This window comes from Acomys minous, assembly GCF_964271855.1.
Source record: "Acomys minous genome assembly, chromosome: 1".
Classification (NCBI taxonomy): domain Eukaryota; kingdom Metazoa; phylum Chordata; class Mammalia; order Rodentia; family Muridae; genus Acomys; species Acomys minous.
This window is the reverse complement of record NC_140483.1, coordinates 63,966,242-63,982,162: the sequence shown is the minus strand read 5'-3', so window position 1 is coordinate 63,982,162 and position 15,921 is coordinate 63,966,242. Positions and strand designations below refer to the sequence as shown.

Below are 15,921 nucleotides of genomic sequence, written 5' to 3'. Positions count from 1 at the left end.
TGTATGTAATTATAAAGTTTTACTTACTTTATACACGTGAATGGTTTGCCAGGATGTATGTATGTGTACCACTGCATGTGTTCTGCCTGTTGCTCACAAAGGCCAAAAGAAGGCGGCAGGTTCCCTGGAACTGGAGTCCCAGGCAGCGGGCCACCTCGTGTGGATACTGGGAACTAAAGCAGTGTCCGCTGCAAGAGCACACGTGCTAAGCACGGGGCCCCTGACCCCTCTCCAGCTGTGCAGCTGATTCTTTTACATTGAGTACATTATTATTGGGCCAGAAGATGAGATAGTTAACTGCTATCGACAAATGACAGGGCAAGGGTGAGGAAGAAACTCACTCATACTTTTCTAACATGATCATGAACCTCAATGATTCAATTTCTCACAGCCTGTCATTCTCAGGTAGACAATAAAATTCTAAATATCCAGATACATTCTACATACAAACTAATGTTCAGTCCCCAAGTCAGTCTCTGTAGATTTACTGCAACAGATCACAAAAGCACTTTAAGGGGTTGCAATAAAGGCATTCCTAATTCTATTGTGTTCTGTGTATTACGGTGTTATTCCTGTCACTGCTGTTTTACGTGTGTCAAGATTATAACACATAGCCAGGCATGGTGGTGCATTCCTTTAATCCCAGCACTTGGGGAGGCAGAGGCAGGCAGATCACTGTGAATTCAAGGCCTGTGAGTCCAGAAGAGCCAAGGCTACAAAGACAAACCCTGTCTCAAAACAAGCAAACAAACAAAAAAGATTATAAAACACAGCCCATTTACTGTTCTACAAATAACTGGTAAAACCTTATGTTCACAAGAAATTCTCTACCCCACACATGCCAGAGACTTAAACAAATCCCAGTGTCTTCTCAATAAACAAAAATCCTACCAAACATGTAAACAGCCAGCTGAAGTGCACTGCATGAAGAAAAACCATCAGAAAGGGTAATTCAATTTTAATTTATTGTCATCACTTTTCTTCATGATCCAGATATTTTAAAATGCAAAGAAAACGAACTTTTCATGATATGTCAGGGACTGGCACTAAAAAAAATTCAGACTGCAAATGAGTTATACAAATGAAAATATCAAATGGAGATCCAGTTATCAAAATGAAAGCACTCAACATATTAAAAGTTCACAATTATTTGTACAGAGCACATAAAAAAGTCAGCTTGCTATCCAACCGCTGTGCTTTTTAAAGAGCTACTGCAGAATTTGAAGAAAATAGACATATTAGTTAACTTATAAAGAGATCAAAGAGCCTGAAACAAGTAGTAAAAAGAAATTTCTGCCTTTATTAGAATGGCATTAGGCCTTAAATATGCCAATTTTGATAATCACATTATTGTTTTAATAAGAAACGACTCTACAGAATTGCAATACTGGTCCAACAGTCTTGTCTTTTCTTTTAAAGCAAGAAACAGAATGTGAGTAACCGGAAAGCAGGGCAGGCATCGGCTAACCCAGAAGACTAGCTTCTTAGATCCAAAGCATTTGCAGTGAGAACCGTTGGTGGGCTGGGGAGGGGTGGAGCAGCTCAAGATAACTGGAAGCCAGAGTGTGCACCAAATCCTGTGAGGCTGCTTGTTGAATTCATCTCTTCCTTGGTCACATTGTTTCCCTCCAATACTACAGTTTTTCTTTGACTTTTTTTTCCTCAAAGTATAAAAAAGTATGAAATATAAACAAGCTCCAGCACCGCCCACTCAGCAGTGCCCAATCAGGCATTACAGAGCTCTCTACACACCCATAGAGCCCAGCACATTGGGTAAGTCAATAATATACAAAATATCAGGGCACAGAAAGAACTAAAACCCATTTCTTTTTTGATACACTTAAAATTCAAATATTCAACCTAAAGGAAAACAATCGTTTTGGCTCTCTTCTACATCTGCATGTTGACACACTCATTAAATATTCCTGTATGATCATGTTTGGTTAAAAACTTCAGAACCATCCATTCGACAAAAACAGGTCATCAGAAAGATTATCTCGTTTCCATCTCCCTAACCCCAATAAAGAAGTCAACTTTAGGACATGACTCCAAACACTGGATTGTGACGACAAATGCTAGGTCCAATTTCTTCATAATCCTTTTTGGTGTGGCATACTTGGTAGAACTCAGGCTAGAAACAAAACAAAACATTTTTTAAAGGTCATATTCTCAGCCGGGCAGAGTGGTACATGCCTTAAATCCCAGCACTCAAGGAGGCAGAGGCAGGTGGGTTGCTGTGAATTTGAGGCCAGCCTGGTCTACAAAGCAAATCCAGGACAGCCAAGGCTACATACAGAAAGCCTATCTGAAGGAAAACAAAAAACAAAAACAATCAAAAACAAAACAAAACAAAAAAACTATCATATTTTCTGGCATATAAGAAGACTCCCAACTTTTAGCTTTTCCAGTAAAACATAGTTTGGAATATACACACTGTACTAGACTACCCCTCTTCCAACGCACACCCCGTGCAGCCGACTTGGGCTGCAAACTCTATTTAACTGGAAAAGTTAAAGTTGGGAGGGTCATCTTATACGCCAGAAAAAACAAAGGTTATATTCTCCTATCTTCCAATGGTCTGTAAAGGAGACGCTTTAAACTAGGTGTTAAATATACAATATTTATCAGTCTGTTCGTGGCTTTTGGACAAAGCTTAGAACTCTACAAGTCATGATTAAAATCTATGATAGATAAATCTGTCAGCACTACAGGACCACTGATCAAATTTCACTATGCACCTGTCTCTGCTGGGTTCTGACATGAAGTCTGTTCTTCTGGGCTTTGCCACTTGGTGACAAGAACCTAAAGCACAGCATGAGCCTAAAGAATCAGGATCCAAGACTACACTACCGGTGTGTCCATGCCCTTCCTTTTTCAATTGCTGCATTACTACTTTCTAAAGGGTAAGTTACACATGCACCTCGATAACATGGCATGACTGAGGATGACTACAATTAATAAAAAGGACAGGTTTTATCTATTTTAAATGGTTTTTATATCCAGTGCTGTAAATCTAGTAATTTATATTTAAAAACCTCTTTATTTTAATAACCCATGCTCTAACACAACAGCACGAATATTTACTGAACTAATGATATTAGAACATGTTCTAAGGGAGCTTTAAAGATGTTTTGGTCTGGAGAGAGATTCTGGAATAATTGTCTTTATTCAATTTCAAACATTATACTTCCTATGCAATAAAAGCTAACATTTACTTTGATATTTTTATATATTTAATCAGAAATCTCAGTAACCTCATGAGTATTACTTCCACACATTTAAAAGAATTTTCCCTATGATAAATGTCAAAATGCAGTATAATAAGCTCACTCCAAAGTGCGTGCGTGCGTGTGTGCGCGTGTGTGTGTGTGTGTGTGTGTGTATGTATGTGTGTATGTGTAATATGTCTAGTAGGGAAAAGGTTAAAAAAAATTAAAGTGAAATGACTTCCAATTTTATAAATACTATGTGCATATATGTACAAAAATTTTTAAGTTCCTTATCTTCTATCTAAAAGATAAAAATTTACAAGTAAATTTACATACCGTGGAAGCCAGCATTGACCCTCCAAACCAGACTGCATACCGTTGCATGTGGTGTGTAATAACTTGTACATCAATAGGCTTGGGCTAAAAAGTAACACAATAACATCATTTCAACAATAAATACAGGCAACAATTTTCCAATCATTTAAGCTTAAATGTGCATACATAAAAATAAAAATTAAAAAGTCCAAGTGGCATGAATCAGGAACTGAGATTATCTACGGAGTGGAGGTGGAACACCGAGGAAGCAGGATGGAGAGGGAGCAGGCGTTATAGTATACGCACCACAGCACTTAATTACAGAAGCTTCTCTATTTTATACAGCTCTACCACACAGGAGCTGAGAAGCTCTAGACACAATGACATGTGTTTAAAGAAACACAAATGCCATCACCTTGCTTTGTTCTTACAGCCTGCATAGATGCATCAACTTATCATACTGTACCCCATAAACATGGATAATTAAATACTAAACATACAATCAAATACATGAAAGGAGACATGGATGAGGCAAAACCAGGGGCAAACAGAAACTAACTATTCTTTTTGGCAACTACCATACCCACAACTATTTCAGGAAAATATCAGTGGATACCAAAACTGTTGGTTGAGATAGCTGCACAGGCTGAAAGCCCTCCTCTAAGGTTCTATACAGGTAAGTGCAAAGCTAACAGGTACAGAGGAGAAACCTGGGTACACAGAAGGAAGCAACCCCTCCACCAAGTGATCCAAAGGTGGGACAATTCATATCATGCATCCTCTAATAAAGTGCAGTAAAACTGACATGATATTGCTTCTGTGATGTGACTACCAAAGCACAAACTACATACACCCAAAAGAGAATACCAAAGAGGGCCCTAACTGGAGTGTACAGAGCCACCAAGACAGCTCAGGAGTAAAAGGTATTTGTTACCATCCCAAGGTTGCCACCAGCAGCAACATGGCAGAGGGATAAAACCAACTCATGCAAGTTATCCTCTGACCTCAACATGTGTGAATGTGTGTACACACACACGCAACCGCACACGCACATGCACATGTACTCCAAATAGATAAACGTCAAAATTAAAAAGAAAAGAAAAAAACAAAAAAAGGAATTATGTCCTTTGACCAGATAATATACCATAGTTTTTGGGTATTTTAAACTTTCATTCTGTTTTTCTTTTGCTAGACAAGTCATTCTTGAATCAACTGGTGAAATCTGCCTCAGGTCAACCACCACACCTTGTGTGTATAATCCATGCATGAAGTGAGTGTTTGTGTGTGTGTGTGTGTGTGTGTGTGTGTGTGTGTGTGTGTGTGTGTGTGTGTGTGTGTGTGTGTGTTGGTGTTCTTGTGGAGGTTAGAGAATAACACCGTGGAGTTTTTTTTTCTCTCCTTTCACTTTTCCTTGGGTTCCAGGGATCAAACAGGGCTTTCAACAAGCATCTGTACTGGCCAGGCCACCTCACCGGGACCTGCTATGCCACCTGTGAAACCCAAGCCAGCCTTTCATACACTGGAGAGGTATGTGTGTGCCAGAATTGTTGGTTGAGGAGAAAGCCAAACATACAAAAACTTATTGCAAAAGCAGTCAGCCTGAGCTGTGAAGTCATGCGATTACTCCACAGAGCTCAAAACAGATCAAAGTGCCAATGACAGACAGCATGCCAGGATTCTAGGGACAGCAACCACAGTCTAGTAGTACTCCTGGTAGATTGGTCTTAATGCGCCTAAGTGAGAAACTGGCAAACATTCCTGTCCAGACTGCAATAACCAGGGGGCCGTGAACCTTCTCCATCAACAGTTGAAAAAACCAACCTTCAATCTTCCACCGCTCAGCTCCTCGCTTAACTTCAGCCTGGCATCTACGGTTCTTTTCAAATCTCTTTGCAAACGACGTCCAAAGTCCCTGAACATGGTTGAACCACCAGAGAGGACAATGTTCTGTGTGGGTAGAGAAAAACAAAACAATTATGACCTATATTTTAAAGGAGGACCCATCTAAGACAAATACACAATAATTCAACTGTGTCCTTTCTAAGACATGATCCTCTAATGCTCAACAAAAATAAATGTTTTAAAATATGCTATTAAACATTAGGAAAAGAAAACATAAAACTTTAGTTTTTGCTATAAACACTAACCTTGTAGAGAGGACGCCTGACATCAATGGGGCAATTCTGAATGACTTCATCTACAACTTCTGAGATAGGCTGTGTAAAATCTGGATTAGCAAACTGAAAAACAAGTAAATTTTATACATGAGATGTAGGATTGCTATTGACTTGAATATTACAGTAACAAAACGTTGATGAATCCAGCTCAGGAATGAAAAGGACTCTGGTGGTCAACAGACGAAAGCTACTAAGGACAGAAGTCACTGGGCATGATAGAGTAGGCTTTTAATTCCAGCACTCTTGAAGCAGAGACAAGCAGATCTCAAAGAGTTTAAAGGCCAGCCTGGTGTACAAAGCAAGTTCCAGGACAGCCAGAAAAACCCTGTCTCAAAAAAAAAAAAAAAAACCATCATCAACAACAACAACAAAGAAAGAAAGCCATGCCTGTACTATGAGACAGCAGACATCATAGTAAAAACTTCTATACATGGCTAAGAAAATATGGACACGTCAATATTACCATCTGGAAAACAATCTGTCAACAGCTCACAAAGATTCAAAAGTACACACTGGTGGCTCTGCTTCTACAAGTCCCCAAAGGGAACTCTGATCTATGTACTTTATGTAAAACAGAATCAACACAGCAAAAATGTGCTACAAAGATGGCTCAACAATATAAAGCACTCTTTGCTCTTGCAGAGGACCTGGGAGCTGTTTCTATTTGCATGGACCCCAGCTTGTTTCTAAAACCCCCATGGTGGCTCCCACTCTCCTTTAACTCCAGTTCTGACCTCCACAGGCATTAGGCACATATGTGTGCACAGACATACATACTACAAAACACTCACATCATAAAAATGTAAAAATATATAAAAAGGTGAAAACTACCAACAGTCCATCAGTAAGGGTGAAATAGATGCCATAAGACCTAGCATTAGATTCTGCATCTCCCGACTTGCCTGTGTGAACAGACTTGCAACCCTCACAGCAACAGGTGACACACACACACAGAGCAACATTTTCAATCCAAGTACACATTCCTGCTTAAAGCTGAACAGGATAGTACTTTGTCTGGTTCAGCTGTCACACTGTAAAAATGTCCTCTTCAGTCATTTAGTGTTGGGGTTTTTTTGTTTTTGTTTTCCCCCTCCCTACTATGGCTTGTGATCTTGCTGTTTAGATCACCATCGAAGGCACAGTGCTGAGGTGTAGTCCACATGTGTCTAGGAAGAAGGCTTGGTTCTGTGTCTTACCAAAACAGTGCCAGTTAGGCAGCCTCCTTCAGACAAGGACAGAGCTGTCGATTAGCTCAAACAGAAGCACAGATAGGCCAGATGTATGCAGACAGGATGATGAAAACATGGGGCTGAAAGAAACCTAACCCTTTGCTACCCTTAGGAGTTAATAGTTCAGTATTCAGTACTTTATAATGTTCTCAAGAACTTCATCAACAAATGAAGTACAAAGAGTCAGTGGTATATTCAGTATGACACACCATAGTTAAAGTAAAGCCATTTTTATCTGTGATGCTCAAAAGCAAACCCACATGCTGAAAGTTTTTTCTAAAAAAGACTTATTTATTATTATCTATATAGTGCTCTGCTTGAATGTACACCTGCAGGCTAGAAGGCATCAGATCACATTATAGATGGTTGTGACCACCATGTGGTTGCTGGGAATTGAATTCAGGACCTCTGGAAGAGCAGTCAGTGTCCTTAACCTCTGAGCCATCTCTACAGCATCACATGCTGAAAGTTTTAGCTGGGAAGTAGACCCCAACATTGCATTACAGGGAAATGGAAAGCAGAGTCCAGCTCAGCTATCTCTAGATGCCACTTGGAGAGAAGCTCACACGTGGGCAGAGGCTGACTGACTGTGAAAGAAAACATTTGACTGAACACAATTTTTGTTGGCTTTAGACTGCAAACTCTCTGAAAAGCCTTCAGTTTTCAAAGAACTGCACTTTAATAAGCCCATAATACTTTAATTCGGAACCTGGCACTGATTTTAGTTAAGAACAAAACCAAAACAAACACCTTAATTTTCCCAAACCTAGAAAGAGAATATCAACAATTTGATAGACAAAATTCTTTTTGTTGCACTGATTTCTACCAAACCCTTCTACTGTTAAGGCAGAACTGTAAAGTTTATTCATTGCCCTTTGTCCTCTTCACTATTTACCTAAGATAGCCACACACGCATACCCTATGCGTACATTATTAACCTTTCTCATCTTATCTGCCATACTGTGAGCAAAAGGCCAGAGCAGGGCTGTTCATTCCACAGCTGCCTCTGCATCCATTGCACAGTACTCACTCTCCTCACTTCTGATTTTATGGACCCAGACTCTTGTTATGAAGCCTAAAATTTTCCATAATCCTTCTACTTTAATCTACTGCTGAGTGTTGGAATTATCAGTGTGTGCCACCACTTTCAGTGTTTGGTTTTTAATCAGAAATGCACAAAAGCAAACCTTTACAAACCTTTAAATGTTTCTATACCCTGTATCCACCACAGAAATTCGGATACAGGAAGAAATGAAGCTCTCTACTGCAATGTAGAACCACTAAATGAAAATCTAATTAGTGGCTAGAGGTGTACGCTGCTCTTGCAGAGGACCTGAGTTCAGATCCCAGCCCGTGTTGGGCAGCTCACAACTGCCTGTAACTAGCTCCAGAAAGATCCAACTTCCAGAAGAACCGACTCTGTCTGGCCTTGGAAGGCACGTATCTATAAACATAGTTTAAAAAGTTAAATATTTGGAGCTGGAGAGACAGCTCAGCAGTGAAGAGCACTGGCTGTTCTTCCAAAGGAGCTCCAGCACCCACATGCACAGCAGCTCACAGCCATCCAGGTCTAGGTCTAGGACATCAATGTCCTCTTCTGTTCTCTGTGGGCACTAAGCAGGGAAGTACCACATAGACACGTATACAAGCAAACAGCCATATACATCAATAATAAGTAATTAAGAAAAGGGGAAATCAGATTAATATGCAGTAAAGCAGCAAATATTTTATAAAGTTGAAACACTATTAAACAGGTTAATAAATTACTCCAAGTTCCTCAATCCTTTAATAAACTCAAGAGTGGCTAATACTCAACCTTTCCTTCAGCTTTGTTCTGGGAGTCAATGCTAGACCTAAGTATTGCCTGCTCAGGTCTCAGCAGCACACAGCTATGGAGAATTTCAAAGAAGCTACTGAAGGAGGATTATCAAGTGGATTGAACATACCAAATAAATACAACATCCTGTATCTTTCTTATACTTAGAAATATTTTCATAAATTTAAAACATAAAAGGGCTTAGAATTTTTCTTTAAAAAATTTCAAAGTGCCAAATATACTCCTAAAAGAAACCAGTCCTTTCTAATATTTGTGAACTTAGCAGCTCAAAATAAACTTTCAACAGGAAGTCTGCATCACGCCCCTTTCTCAAGGCTCAAGGATCTACAGGAGAAAGGGGCTGAAAGAACAGAGAAGCCAGAGGTGGTAACTAACTCCAAGGAAACAGTGTCTTCCACACGTAACAGAAATGGCACACATACAAACCCAGAGAGGCCGCGCAGCACATGCAAGACTTTCACAAGCTCAAACCAGATAAAACTGCAGAACCCCACTTCTCCGTAGGAGCCTATCAAATGCTTTCTCCACATCAAGACTTCTGCTTAACCTATTCCTAAGAATAGAGTCTTCAGAAAACAGCTTCTTGAGCTATTTTTATCCTCCCCCAAAGCAATGAAAGCACACAGAGGGGTGTTGGAAGTCCCCTAAACGAACAGTTTCCAGATAGGCACATGGGCTCAGACAGACAGAAGTACTGACTGTGGCTTGACTCATGTTCTAAGAAGTTATCAGGCTAAAAAAGGAACACGGGGACAATGAAAAAGAGAAGAGGCAGTTATCTTCCACAGAATAAAGTTCAAAGTCAAGCCAGGCTTTGACTTTGCATGGTGGCGCATGCCTTTAATCCCAGCACTCAGGAGGCAGAAGCAGGCAGATCACTGTGAGTTCAAGGCCAGCCTGGTCTACAAAGGGAGTCCAGGACAGCCAAGGCTACACAGAGAAACCCTGTCTTGAAAATCCAAAAAGAAAAAGGTTCAAAGTCAATTCAAAAATGCCTAAAACTGGGGAGTGAGGAGATGTCATGGGTGCAATTCCCTAGAACCTGGATGCTCTCTTTTTACTTTGTTTTTGCTTTTGGGGGACAGGAGGTTACACTGCTTCTAGAGTAACAGAGTTGCAGACCTGCAGCACCATGCACCACTAAGTAAAAGTTTACACAGACTCATCTGCTCTGGCCTTACTACTCACTCTGACTGCAACTACATTTCACTTGAAAGAATCTAAGTTACTCATGCTATAGATTCTTCACATTCTTGTTCCCGTCACACCTAAGCAATTGCTAAATCATTAAACCCACATTTTGCCTCACCTCCTTTCTCCATGACACAGACATTTATTTACCTGAAAAACTGCAACGAACTCACCTGATTCCAACCTGATTCCTATCATTGTTGTGATACAAAACAAACTCTTCTCTTCTAAGCAGACTTTATGTCCATTTGTTAAAGCAACTATTCTTATTTAACTACCTTTCTTATTCTCTAAACTCAAAAGAGTAAGATTAAATAATCTTTCCCTTTCGATAGCCAATGCTTAATCTGAGACCATGAAAAGTCAGAGCCAGTCATACTAAGTGAAAAAAAAGCAACTATCAAAAAAAATTGTCCTTGATGCTAAATAAGTACAGGAGGCATATTCTACTAATATAGTTAAATTTGTAATATCGAGTTACCTAGAGAGTCTATTATTATTTTAAGATTATCAAAAGCACCTACTGTATTATTTAAGATAGTCTTTATGTTGCTTAGATTCCACAGATCTGAGACTGTTCTAGTAGATGTGACAGTAGCTGACGTCTGCACACAGTCATTGTTTTATAGTAGGGGCAGGCGTTTTCTGTAGTCTTCCAAATGTTTAAGCTGTCACAAACTCAGAAAGGCTACCCTCTGCTCTTGCTCTTCCATGACCTCCCACTCCCCAAGCCATGAAGATAATGAGGCAGAATAGACAAGGCTGCTTTAACAGAAGCCTGTTCTCAGGGAGGGGGAGGGGACAGAGGTGACAGAAATCATACTATGGTGCTGTAGGACACAAGTTTGTTAGATTGATTCTCTCTGAATTTCTTTTGACTTTCTGCTGCAAATCTCAAAGCAATTCCATTTAAAACCAAGCAAAACCACCAACTGCCAGGCATTACCTCTGGATGGAAGAAGATCTCCGGTCCCAGGAATCGCTCGTAACCAACATCAATGGAGAATTCTTTCTTTGAGATTGCGTTGACTCCGGTGTACTGTTTGATCCACTTTGACCCATCAGTGTCATACTTGTTAAACTCTTTTACTAAATCTGGGCAGACATAACTATAACGTTCCTTAAAAGCAAATAAAGAAGCAAAAGTAATTTTTTTTCTTACTTTAGGTAAAGTTAAAAGCAAAAACATAAAGAAGATAGCAGATAGTATATCAGTCAAACAGAATCAAATGAAAGACAGTTTCATTAAATATAATTATGTAATTTTGAAAGATGATATTTTAATGAGAATATTACACTGTGTAGTACAAATGAATAGCTCGTACAAACATAATGTTTTATTCCATTCATCAACACAACTAAAATCTGAAAGACTAGACTTGGTCTTAACTATTTTAATGCTACTTTATAAAAATATGCATTAAAGTCTTCAACAACTACTATCACAGTAATAGAATAGAATATTCTAGAAAGGAAAAATGAAAATGTACACACAAAAAAGAACACTTATACCTACATGCATGGCCTCATATATTTGTGGGCCCTGTGGCCGAGGGCCCTGTCTCCCGTTTTTTGGCTCCGCCTTTTGTAAAGGTGTTCCATTAATATCTCTTATGGATCTACACTCATTAGCCCAATGCTTCCCTTTTTTACAGCGAGGGCAGAGGCCTGGGCGTTTAGTACTCTCCTGTTGAACAGACCGGGTATTGTTCTGTGCCGAAGGACACTGTCTTTTTATATGTCCTTGCTTTCCACATTTGAAACAGACTCCTTTAAGCCCTCTGTCCTTGGAGGCTGCCAAGACTGCTGCTGCTGGGCCTACATTAGATAATGGTCCACCTATCTCTTTACATGCCTTCATCCAGGCTTGAAGCCCCTTGCCTTTCCAGGGAGTAATAGCTCTTCAACAGTTCTGAGTACATTGTTCATAAACTAACTGTTCAATTAATGGCATGGCTCTCTCATGGTCCCCAAATATCTTTCCCTGTGGCATCCATCATATGAGCCACAAAATCAGAAAACGGCTCTGTGGATCCTTGTATGATTTTTGTTAAGTTGCCTGTAACCTCCCCTTTATTGGGCAGGGTCTTCCAGGCTTATATAGCCATGGTGTTAATTTGAGTATACACATCAACAAGATAGGCTGTTTGATTTGCAGTCCATTGTCCCTGTCCTAAAAACATGTCCATATTCCAGAGTGGCTGTCCTGCCGCTGTATTAGCCTTAGTCTGTACTTGGGCTGCATCTGTATATATTGACTTCCAGTCTAGATATTGTCCCATAGTTAAGCAAGCCTTGGCCATGTCATGGCTGCATAAACAAATCTCTCAAGCAGAGCTTGGGTGAAAGCCGCATTAACCCCATAGGTGTGGACTGCTTCTGCTAAATCTCTTCAAAGACAGGAAAGGCAGCAGCTGTTCTTTTCCAAGTATTAGGTTCTGCAAAACTAGATCGAAAAGTCTTCCCCTTATTAACTTTGTGTTTATCCAGATACACTGGATTGTAAGGAGGGGGCGCTAAAGGAGTCACCCTGATTGGCCCATTCCTTTCCTGCTCATATGGAGCTGTTACCTCCTTTAGGCTTTGTTCTTCTTCAATACTTAACTCCTCCTGTTCACTATAATTCTCGGACTCTGATTCACTGCTTAAATGCAAGCTAGTGAATTCATTGAGTACCGGGTACAACTTATTATTAGTTTTTCTTTCCTTTGCTTTTTCCTTACTGTTGTCTGAGCTTGACTATATATTTATTTTTATCTTGCTATTCCTCCCCTTTTTCCTGTAAATTCCTTCTGTTTCTGACATGCTGTCCTGATGGCTGGCTAGTATTTGCTGACTGCATTTAACGGCATCTCTACATCGTAAATCTTCAATACAAGCGTGAACTAAACGGCACAACAGTTTCGTCCCTGCCCGCAGCTTTTGATCTCCCGCTGCTTTATCTCTCTCTCTCCCGAGTTTATCCCAGCTGGCAAGAGTTAAAGATCCTTAAACCAGGGAGCGATTTGATTAATTTGTTGCAAAAAATCCCAGAATGGTCTATTTTTAGTTCACGTTGTTTTAGAATCTCTTTTAATGGTTTAAAAAAATAGCAAACTGTTAGCTTCCCATACTTGCGCTTTTATTTACAAGCAGCTAACATAAGGAAGGTGGCCCGCCAAGTAATTTACCTCGGTCCTACAGCTTTTGTTTTGGCTTCAATTTAGCAGATGCACTCTTCCCTGAGTTGATGGCAATTTAAGAGGAATCAGCACAATACCAGCACAGCAACAAGATCAGCCTTGCAGCCAGAAGGGGGTCCATGCCAATTAGAGCATGCCCTTGAAGGGGATTTTACCTGGTACCACCGCTCCGCGTGATGAGTTCTGAATCCTCCCGAGTTTTTAACCTCGGGGGTCCCCGCAGGTGTCCAGTGGTGCGTGCACTGTTCTTATCAAAAATTTCCCGGGTTTCGGCACCAACTGACGCGACCTCCTGCCAGCAGGAAAGACGCTCGACACCAGGATTCTTCTCAGTCACGCTTTATTGGGAGCGCCCTTGAAGTTGAAGCGAAAGACCCCAAACTCCCCCAGAGCTAGAGCTTAAATACCATCTAAAGCGGCGTGTTAGCACCTCACAGGTTCAGGCAGAATGCCTAATTAACATATGAGTGCAGATAGGTCAACAGCTTACACAAGCGTAGTTACCATTAGCATAGTCCCCCTGACGGAAGGGGCAACTGGAGATAGCTCTAGCAAATGCATGCGTACTGGCAATTGTTTACAGGTAGCAGCACACAGACCAGCGCCATTATTGGGTGCGGCTGGCACAATCGTGGCTGGCTCCTTACACCTACAGAAACTTAACACAGCTCCTTTATGCCTACTTGGAACAAAACTAATTCTGATCAAGGTACCGAATAACGAAAAAATTGTTATGCTGCTATTATCTGACAGTGCCCCACTGCTTCTATTACCGTCAGTTTTGAGTACCATGTACAATTTCCTATAATTGTGCACATCAAGGTCTAATCCCAAGGTAGCTGCAATTATTATCACAGCTAACAAAAAGATACAAAAGGCTGTCATGCTGTGGCGTCACAGTGGTGTACACCTTTAATCCCAGCAGCAGGGAGACAAAGGCCTCCCTTTAACTCACTTCTGTGAGTCAAAGGCCAGCCAGGGTTTATATAGTGAGACCCTGTCTCAATCCCCTGCAGAAGGGGAAGAGTCCTAGGAAAAGAGAAGAACTGCATTATCTTATACATCTCTCTGCAAACCATGGAGGTGGGAACTTCATGAGGAGATGTTTCTCAAAAGACCTTCAGACTGAGCAGTCTTCCCTAGAATAAACTTAAATTCCCAGTGGAATTTGTTTGCTTTGTCTTAATGTCATGGTTTCCCAAAGAATCTAAAAATAATAGCGTTCATATTAATTTTTTGTGTATTTAGTAGTTTGGGGTTTTTTTGGTTGGTTGGTTGGTTGGTTAGTTTTGCTTTTTGAGACAGAGTCTGTCTATATAGCCTTGGCTGTCCTAGAACTCTGTAGACCCGGTTGACCTCCAACTTACAGAAATCTGCCTGCCTCTGCTCCCAAGTGCTGGCATTAAAGGCGTACACCACCATGCCTGGCTCTATATATTTAGTTTTTAAGTTACCAACTTGAGATAAAATTTGGAAACCATTTAGTAGTCTCTTTAACATATAGGAAGTAGTCAATGCACTTTCAAGCCTAAAAGAAGAAGTCTTCACAAATGTCACACAAAGAGATGCACATACTGGAGTTGTTTTTGCACAGGCAGGTTTCCATATTCAAAGCATGAGAACTACAGAGAAACTTCAGTTCTGCTGACATGTGGCAAATTTAAAGAGCAACGCCAAAGGAATGAGGAAAATGTTTTGCCTGCATGCATGAAACACTGATATAAGAGTACACATGGTCCAAACCTAATCAAATACCTCACATACCCATCACAGTTTCTGTCCAGGTTCCACACCACTTGAGTAACACAATGCATCTATACTGCAGAGCTCAACAAGCCAATCATGTCAAATCAACTTTTAATAACAGAAAACTGTTAGGATTAAAATAAAGACTTCAGAATAAAGTGAGACGTAATGATTTCTGGATAAAATAAATCTTTAATAAGAGGAGTAATCACAAGAGTGTTTGTCAGAACACTCTTATGCTAGCCCTCTTAATTTGTACATGGAGAGAATACGCAAAGGGCAAGTGATCATCAACCGTTTACTTGTGAGAAATAGAGAAAACAGCTTAAGAGGAACTACTTTGATAAGAGGACTAACGTAAGAAGAGGTCCTTGCAGTTACAGATCTGCTGGAAGGCTGAATCACACCTGTACAGCTTACCTTCACTGCTTTAGCAGTTTCCAGGGACTGTTCAGGAGGGATTCCTACTTCTCGGTCTCGCAGCAGTTGCTGAATAAAATATGTTATATCTCTTCCTGCAATTGGAATGTGTTTAATACAGCTGCCGATGACATATCCTTCAGCCTGTGTGCAAGGGAAAGGTGTCAAATTTACCTTAGTAGTCTCAGGGTGCTAAGAGGGCTTAGTGAGGAAAGCACATCCTTTGAAGCCTGAAAACCTGAGTTTAATCCCTATAACCCACACAGAGGTGGAAGGAGAACCAACTTCACTTACATGCTCTAGCACAATTATGCCCCTCACCCCACTCCGATATAGTAATTTTTAATTATATTCCTAAAAATTAGTAACTTAAAAAATTAAGAGTCATTTCTTAACTAGATGAGGCAAGCATGCCTAAAATCCCAGCATCTATAAGGCTAGGGCAGGACTCAGGGTGTCCCTAGTAAGTATTAAAGATAACCAAAGGCTAAACTAAAGGGGATAGATATATCCACACAGTTAACTATGACTTGGTAATATAAGAATGAAGTAGTATAAATGCTATTAACAAAGATGATCTTGAAAAGTTTTGTGTATGTGAACACAGCCCATCAC

At 40.3% G+C, this 15,921-nt stretch overlaps 1 protein-coding gene across 2 annotated transcripts in view; it reads right to left on the bottom strand.

Moving 5' to 3' along the window:
• Window positions 1-946: 946 nt before the first annotated feature.
• Window positions 947-15,921, bottom strand: part of ACTR3 (actin related protein 3) — a 44,227-nt gene continuing 29,252 nt past the window's right edge. For both annotated transcript variants that reach the window (XM_084793042.1, XM_084793041.1), the window contains 6 exons: window positions 15,307-15,450; window positions 10,905-11,078; window positions 5,672-5,764; window positions 5,346-5,471; window positions 3,546-3,629; window positions 947-2,131 (listed from right to left, as the gene is read on the bottom strand). In XM_084793042.1, coding sequence (XP_084649168.1) covers window positions 2,036-2,131; window positions 3,546-3,629; window positions 5,346-5,471; window positions 5,672-5,764; window positions 10,905-11,078; window positions 15,307-15,450 — 717 coding nt within the window. In that variant the 3' untranslated portion in view covers window positions 947-2,035. The remainder of the gene's footprint in view (window positions 2,132-3,545; window positions 3,630-5,345; window positions 5,472-5,671; window positions 5,765-10,904; window positions 11,079-15,306; window positions 15,451-15,921) is intronic.